Here is an 8420-nt window from a genome sequence, read left to right as displayed (position 1 = left end):
CGTTTGTTGCTTGTTGATTGCAACTAGGTGTATCCTCTAATTGCAAAACTCATGATTGTGTGTTGTCCTGCAGGATGCAAACATACTTGATGTGTTTGTCCCCAGGGTGCAGCAAACATTTGATACAAAAGAAGAAGCCTACCTCTTTTACCTTGACTATGCAAAGTTGGCTGGTTTTAGTGTCAGGACAAAAAGGACTAGTAAAGAAACCACACACTGGGTTTGCAACCGTGAGGGGTTTCTGAAGCCAGGTCAAGAGAATGAGGAGCCTATGACAAATAAGACATCGATGAGAATTGGTTGCCCTGCTTATGTGAAGGTGAAGGAGGACAAGAAGCGCAATATTTGGTATTTTCATCATGTTCAGGAAGCACACAATCACAAACTTGAACCCTCACCAAGGATGGTGAGATATATGCATTCTCATAAGCAGAGGGAGGCAGCGTTGGATGACCTGTTTGCAATCATGTCAAAGAGTGGTGTGCCAACACAGGCATCAATGAATGTAATGTCAGAATTATTTGGAGGCCGTCAAAACTGGCCGTTCACAGAGAAAGATGTCCATAACAAGTAGGTCATAAAAAAAACTGACATCATATCTTTGTGCGATATATTGACAACAGCATCTTCATTTGTTTTTTCTTTTATGGTACAGGAAAGCTGAGCAAGCAAGGGAGGAGAGGGATGGTGACATGGATAAACTGTTCCAATTTTTCAGGGAGTGCAAAGAACACAATGAATACTTTTACTGGGATGTGGATTTTGAACCAAAAACAAATGTGCTTCGGAGCATTTTTTGGTGTCATGCAAGTCAGCGTGCAGAATACAAGGATTTTGGGGATGTAGTCACATTTGACACAACACACAAGACTAACAACAAGCATATGCCGTTGGCCATGTTTGTGGGTTGCAGCAATAATTTGAAAAATGTGTCCTTTGGCCAAGCACTTCTTCGGGATGAAACAATAGACACATTCAGATGGCTTTTTGAGACCTTTAAAAGTTGCATGGGTGGTCAGCAACCTTTTGTGATTCTTACAGGTATGCTTTGGCTACAAAAAAATGCTTGCCACATAATTACTGTTGTGTTGTTGCAACTGTATCTTTGAAGATGATTGCAATATTTTAAACTGCTTGATTGCAAACTTATTGGGGTTTTTTTGCTGATTTTTATTTTTGACAAACAGATGAAGATGCAGCGATGAAGGAAGCAATAAGGATTGTGTTTAACAAGACACAACACCGAAATTGACGATGGCACATAACCAGAACATGGGATTACGAACTCGAGGAGCTGTACAAATTGCACAATGATAATAATCTAAAGGAGAAACTGCAGTCCCTGATAAACTATCCTCTGGGGCCCACACAATTTGAGGTGGAGTGGAATAAGCTGGTGGATGAATGTGGCATAAGAGAACACCCTGCAATTGTTGCATTGTGGCAGAAAAGGAAGAGATGGATAGCAACATATTTCAAAGGCATGTACTGTGGGCGAATGACTTCCACCCAGAGATCTGAGAGCCAAAACAGGGTTTTGAAAGATGGTTATGTTAACAATATGACAAGCCTGCATATATTTGCAAAGAGGGTGCTTGACTCGATTCAGCACACAGACCACATGGATGCTGGGGAGTCACACTACTCACAGGTATTTGCCCACACCCCTGAATTTTTTGGTCTAATTGTAAAAAAACTGTTAAACATAAATGATTCCAACTGCTGGTGTGGTGTGATTGCAACCCCACATTAGGTGTGATTGCAACTATTGTATAATTCTGTTGGGTCTATGCTTCGTCGCCGAAGGTCTTATAGAAAGAAGTGGTCCTCGGCTGAAGCTGTTAGCATAAGATAGCCGAAGGGTCCTCTTCGTGAAGCTTCGTCATTACAAACCGACTTAAACATAGAATGACCTTTTAGTCCATAAAGGTCTGAGTCAATGTTGTAAGCTTTTATAAGGGGCATAATTGTAATTCTTCACAGGTTGCGTCCTGTGTCTATAAATAGTGAACAGTATTCCATTACTGTTCACGCTTTCTGATTTTCGCAATCGCATCTGTTGGGAATCAGACTTTGTCAAGGCAGAGGTATAAATGTATTCAACGATATAACATGATTCGTCTGTGATTTATTCCTTTATTTATACCCTTTATTTTATTTTTGTCTTATGCAACTCACCAAAATCTAATTACGAAGATTTAACCTTCGTAATTGTATTCTTATTAACCTTCGTCCGAGGTTCATTATCCTCAAGGGAATAATGTTTACGGACGAAGGACGTTAACATTTAACATTTTATGTTGCCTTGTTCTTAATTCATAGCATTTGAGAACAAGTCTCCAACATTGGCGCCCACCTCCGGTGAACTCACTTCCACTTTTTGAGCTGATGGCTTCGTTCAATGACCAAGCTGGCGCTGCTTCGGACCCGAAGCTGGTGCTCCCGATCACAGGTGGCTCGTCCTCAGAGCCAGCTAACAAGAAACAAAAGAAGGAAGCACAGAGAAGGGTACAGCATGTTGGGGTGCAAGGACCCTTCATCAAGTCAAGATGGTCTCACATTCCTATTACCTTCTCCCAAGAGGACCTTCAGCTCAAAGATTACCCACACAACGATGCCATGGTTATCTCTTGTGTTATCAAAGGATTTCTGGTCCACAATGTCTTGGTTGACACAGGCAGTGCAGCTGACATCATATTTGCTAAGGCCTTCAGACAAATGCAAGAACCAGAAGATAAGATTCATGATGCTACACATCCTCTCTGCGGCTTCGGAGGAAGGCAGATTGTAGCATTGGGCAAAATCACCATGTTAGTGACCTTCGGGTTCATCAACAACACTAGAACTGAGCAAGTTGTGTTTGACATTGTTGACATGGAATACCCTTACAATGCAATTATCGGTCGTGGTACTCTCAATGCCTTCGAAGCAATCCTTCATCCTGCCTATCTTTGCATGAAGATACCTTCGGATCAGGGAACCATTGCTATCCATGGAAGTCAGGAAGCTGCAAGAAGGGCCGAAGGCAATTGGACTGACTCAAAAGCAATCCATAACATAGATGGAGCTGAAGCTTGTGAACAATACAAATTCAGAAGGGAGAAAGCAGCTTCAGCAGACCAGCCGAAGCCTATGCTCTTATGTGAGGACATAGCAGAGCAGAAGGTGCTGTTAGGCTCTCAATTATCCGAAGAGCAGGAGAAAACCTTGATAAGGTTTTTGTTCAATAACAAAGATGTTTTTGCATGGTCAGCCAATGATCTCTGCGGAGTTAATAGAGATGTTATTGAGCACTCGCTCAATGTCGATCCATCCTTCAGACCCAGAAAGCAAAGGCTTCGGAAAATGTCAGATGACAAGGCCGAAGGTGCTCGCAACGAAGTCAAAAGACTCCTCAGTGCAGGAGTTATCAGAGAAGTGAAGTACCCAGAATGGCTAGCTAACACTGTTATGGTAAAAAAGGCCAATGGCAAGTGGCGAATGTGCATTGATTTTACAGATCTTAACAAGGCTTGTCCGAAGGATGAATTCCCATTACCAAGGATAGACTCTTTAATTGATGCAGCAACTTCTTCAGAGCTCATGAGTCTGTTAGACTGTTATTCAGGCTATCACCAAATTTGGATGAAGAAAGAAGATGAGCCGAAGACTAGCTTCCTAACTCCAAATGGCACATATTGCTATCTTCGGATGCCTGAGGGGCTCAAAAACGCTGGAGGCAGTTTCAGCCGAATGACTGTGAAGGTTCTCCAATCTCAAATAGGCAGAAATGTGCTAACTTATGTTGATGACATCATTGTAAAAAGCACGAAGCAGGAGAATCATATTGCTGATCTGCAGGAGACCTTCGCCAGTTTCAGGCAAGCTGGCTTAAAGTTAAATCCAGAAAAATGTGTCTTCGGAGTGAAGAAGGGGAAATTTCTTGGATGCTTGGTTTCAACAAAGGGAATTGAAGCTAATCTAAGTAAAATTGAAGCTATACTTCGGATGGAGCCACCAACTACAAAGAAGGGGGCTCAAAGATTGACAGGAAGATTGGCATTTCTCAATAGATTCATATCTAGATCGGCAGAGAGAAACTTACCATTCTTCGAAGTGCTGAAGTCTGCCGAAGTCTTTCAATGGGGACCATTCCAGCAGAAGGCTTTCGAAGAACCGAAACAGTATTTGATAGATCTAACAACATTGACTCCACCAATGCCAGGGGCTCCTTTATTATTATATGTGGCAGCTTCGCACTCAGCGGTAAGTGCAGCGCTTGTCCAGGAGAAGCTTGATGGTCAAGTCAAGAGGCAGGCCCCAATATATTTTGTTTCCGAGGTTCTTAGTCTATCAAAGAAAAATTATACAGAGTTGGAGAAGGTACTGTATGCTGTCTTGATGGCCTCCAGGAAGCTTCGGCACTACTTCCAAGCTTACAACATAATTGTTCCTTCTTCACAACCTCTGAAGGATATTATGAGGAACCGGGAAGCTACTGGAAGGATTGGAAAATGGGCTGCAGAGCTCAAAGAATTTTGTATTGAATATGTTCATAGATCTTCAATTCAGTCCCAGGCGTTGGCAGACTTCATTGCTGATTGGACGCCAGGGGCTCAGGAGGAGGAAACGAATAAAGACAACGAAGCCTGGACAGTGTTTTGTGATGGATCTTGGGGAACCTTCGGAGCAGGAGCGGCTGCTGTGTTGGTTTCACCTTCCAAAGTCAAAACTTGTTATGCAGCAAAGCTTGATTTTAGTTGCACAAACAACATTGCTGAGTACGAAGCATTGATTCTAGGTCTTCGGAAGTTAAAAGCAATGGGAATCAGAAGGGCCATACTTAAAACCGATTCCCAGGTTGTTTCGGGTCATATTGACAAAAGTTGCAAGGCTAAGGATCCGAAGCTTGAAAAATATCTGGATATGGTTCGAAGAGTTGAAGCTTCCTTCGAAGGATTTTCTGTCAAAAATATCCCTCGAGGACAAAATGAGCATGCTGATTTGCTAGCTAAGTCAGCAGCACAGGGGCTGCCTTTACCTTCGGATGTGTTCTTCGAAACAATAAAAGCACCTTCGGTGGAGCTTCTTGAAAGAGCAGTCCTTAATATATCTCCTGTTTTTAGTGAGGATTGGAGAACCGAGATCATCTCTTACCTTCAGGGTAAATTCCTTTCAGATGACGAAGCTTATAACAAGAGGATAGAGGCAAGAGCTCGTCCATATGTCATAATAGAAGGGGAGTTGTACAAGCATGGAGTTTGTACTCCGCTACTCAAATGTCTATCCAGAGCCGAAGGTATAGAGTTAATGAAAGAAATACATGCAGGCCTGTGTGGATCTCACATCGGATCTAGGCCGTTACTTGGAAAAATTTTCCGCCAAGGATTTTATTGGCCAAAGGCAGCTTCGGATGCAGCAGAATTGGTTCAAAAGTGCGAAGGTTGTCAGAAATGTGCAAAAGATCAAAAACAACCTTTGTCCTTAACACAGCTCATACAACCCACGTGGCCATTGTAAAGGTGGGGCCTTGACTTATTAGGTCCGTTACCACCGGCCCAAGGGAACCTGAGATATGTTATAGTAGCTGTGGAATATTTTTCTAAATGGATTGAGGCGAAGCCTTTAGCCACAATAACTTCGGCCACCGTCCAAAAGTTTTTCTGGCAGAATATTGTTTGTCGTTTCGGGGTGCCAAGGGCTATCACTGTGGATAATGGGACACAGTTTGACTCCGAAGCTTTCAGGGATTTCTGTGACCAAATTGGTACGAAGATCCATTTTGCATCAGTTAGACACCCGGAGTCAAATGGACTCGTTGAAAGAGCCAACGGCATTATAATGACAGGAATAATGAAGTTAATCTTCAACCAACCCAGGGGAAAATGGCCAGATCAGTTAACCAAAGTGGTGTGGGGCCACAACACAACAACATCAAGGTCTACAGGTTTTACTCCATTTAAGTTGTTATTCGGTGACGAAGCAATAACTCCGGAGGAAGCTAAAACCGGATCAATAAGGATATTAGCTTCGGCAGAATCAGATTCCGAAGCTACTTATTCTATAGAAAAAGATGCTTTAGAAGGGATCAGACTACAAGCCGTGGAGAATATCAATAAATATCAAGCCGAAACAGTCAAATGGCGGGATAGAAAGGTTCGGCTAAAAAATATTGAGCCAGGGCACTTGGTGCTTCGGAGAGTGGCCAACCCAGAAACAGTGGGCAAATTGCAGTTGAAATGGGACGGACCTTTCTTAGTAGTATCTTCGTCAAGACCCGGTTCATACAGATTGAAGGATATGGACGGCAATGACATTCCTAGGTCTTGGAATGCGGATGAGCTTCGGCGATATTATGTATAACTCGATGTAATTTTTCATATTTTTTATTTTTTCTTTCATGGCACCCTTTTCCTTTCTGAAGGGGGAGAAAGGTTTTTAATGAGGCCATCACATGTAATTTCCTTTTTTAGTTCTATAAGAGTAAAATCCCCCAAGGAATGTAAATGTAAAAGCTGAGAACGCACCATCGAGTGCTGAAAAGTAAAAAGAGAAGAAGCTCCAAAGTCGTTCCTAAGGGAATGCAGAGCTGACAGCGAAAAGTAAACGCTGATTCCGCCAAAAGTAAAGGCGAAGAAGCTCCAAAGTCGTTCCTAAGGGAATGCAGAGCTTACAGCGAAAAGTCAACGCTGATTCCGCCAAAAAGTAAAGGCGAAGAAGCTCTAAAGTCGTTCCTAAGGGAATGCAGAGCTTACAGCGAAAAGTCAACGCTGATTCCGCCAAAAGTAAAGGCGAAGAAGCTCCAAAGTCGTTCCTAAGGGAATGCAGAGCTGAGGTGTGATTGTTTTTAAGAAAATAATGGCTATAAATATGGCTTCGGATACGTGTTTGGCCATTCATTTGCACATCACATTACATCATAGCATTTGCATTCATAAACATTCATCTAGGCATATGTAGGATAATCATCTTCATGGCATAAATGGTTGCTTCGGCAAAAAGAGAAAAAAGAAAGGGAAAAAAGAGCTTCGTGCACAAAAAAGAAAGGAAAATGTTGTTTTCTATGCTTCGTTGCGTACGAAAAGAAGGGAAGGTGTTTTTTTCGCCTTCGGCTCAAAAGAAAATTTCGTCCACACCAAAGCATTCCTCATACATCAATGGAAGGATAAGGATATATAACAAGGTATGAACAGAATTCATTAAAGACAAGTTTTAGTTACATTTACAAAAGTTATCTCAAAAGTTTCTCTAGTACTGTCTACAGTCTACTATCTAAATCTCCAAGGAGCTTCGGCTTCGACGTCATTTTTGATCATCAGCTTCGGCTTCGTCATCCTACATGGATAAGGTCGTTGTAAGTCAAAATCAAGTTTACAGGAAAAGGTAGGCACAAGGTATGGTTTCTTACTGGATCAAGGTGGCTACGAGCTTCGTTTCCAGCCTTCTCTCGCCCACCTTTTGTCCATATCATTTTTACAAATCGATTCGAGATACTTCGGGCAAGATCAGGGATGTCATCCAGAATTGATGGTGATAAAGTGAAATTTGGCCTATTGACAATCTTCCCGTGATCACAGCCAGCCTTTAGGAAAGCCGCAGCAGTGCCTCGAGAAGCCACCCAGGCACAGAAGTCACCATGCCCAGCTATGACTTCGTCGAGCTCGTCAATCTCCCCCTCAATATGTTCGAAGGTTTTCGGTAGATCTTCAGCTGAGGGGGTGAATTTTTCACTGCTGGCTCCAACTGAGTAAAAAATCTTTCTTAATCGTTGAATGCAGTTGTTGCTAAATTCCAAGCATTTTTCTTGAAGACCTGTCAGTAGTTTTCTCAAATCTGAATTTTGTTGAGCTTCGGCTTCAAGTTTTGCATTAAGATCTTGTTTTTCTCGTTCGAACTGCTCAGACTGGCGGAGAAGCTTCGTGTTCAGTTCTGTTATTTTTGCTTTAGCTTCCGCCAATAAACCTTCGGTTGCTTGGAGCTCAAAGTTCTTTTTCTCGAAAGCATTTGATTGTTCCTTTATTCTGCTTTCCAAACTTTCAATGATAACTTCGTGCTTCTTATCTTCAAAATCTTGTTGCATTTGCAAGGCTTTACTCAACAGCATACTCTGCACGGAAACAACCTTCGTCAGACATGTTTTTACTATTAGAAACGATAAAAGTTAAGGGACAAGTAGTTCACCTTGAAGTTGGAATAAAATAAACTACCAACGACATGTTGTCGTCGGTAGCGGCTGATGTCTGTTTCTAGCTTCGGGAAGCCGATGCTCTTGGATAAAGAACTAATAACTTTGGCCCCTGTTTGATCTCGAATACAATTTAATCTTTCATCATCAACGCCTCCGAAGAGGAGTGCCCCAGGTTTGTATCCACATGATTTGGCATACTCTCTAAGCTCTTCTATTTCAGCTTTTGATAGTTGTCCTCCAACTAAATTCTGGA

The 8420-nt window shown here is 42.2% G+C and overlaps 1 protein-coding gene across 1 annotated transcript; it reads left to right on the top strand.

Annotated features, from left to right (window-relative positions):
• Window positions 1-500: 500 nt before the first annotated feature.
• Window positions 501-1288, top strand: LOC103644586 (protein FAR1-RELATED SEQUENCE 4-like). Its single transcript, XM_020547117.1, has 3 exons — window positions 501-570; window positions 656-1041; window positions 1188-1288. The coding sequence occupies exons 1-3, from the start codon at window positions 509-511 to the stop codon at window positions 1250-1252; spliced, it is 513 nt and encodes a 170-aa protein (XP_020402706.1). The 5' UTR covers window positions 501-508; the 3' UTR covers window positions 1253-1288.
• Window positions 1289-8420: the final 7132 nt, after the last annotated feature.

Source organism: Zea mays, chromosome 1 (genome assembly GCF_902167145.1).
Source record: "Zea mays cultivar B73 chromosome 1, Zm-B73-REFERENCE-NAM-5.0, whole genome shotgun sequence".
Lineage (NCBI taxonomy): Eukaryota > Viridiplantae > Streptophyta > Magnoliopsida > Poales > Poaceae > Zea > Zea mays.
The sequence above is the reverse complement of the archived record's forward strand: the minus strand, read 5'-3'. Positions and strand labels throughout refer to the sequence as shown.

Excerpts from the sequence above, each read along its gene's own strand:
- LOC103644586 (XM_020547117.1), top strand. The coding sequence starts at position 509 with ATGTCAGAATTATTTGGAGGCCGTCAAAACTGGCCGTTCACAGAGAAA. Across the intron at positions 571-655 it reads GAGAAAGATGTCCATAACAA|GAAAGCTGAGCAAGCAAGGG; the intron begins GTAGGTCATAAA and ends TTTATGGTACAG. Across the intron at positions 1,042-1,187 it reads ACCTTTTGTGATTCTTACAG|ATGAAGATGCAGCGATGAAG; the intron begins GTATGCTTTGGC and ends TTTGACAAACAG.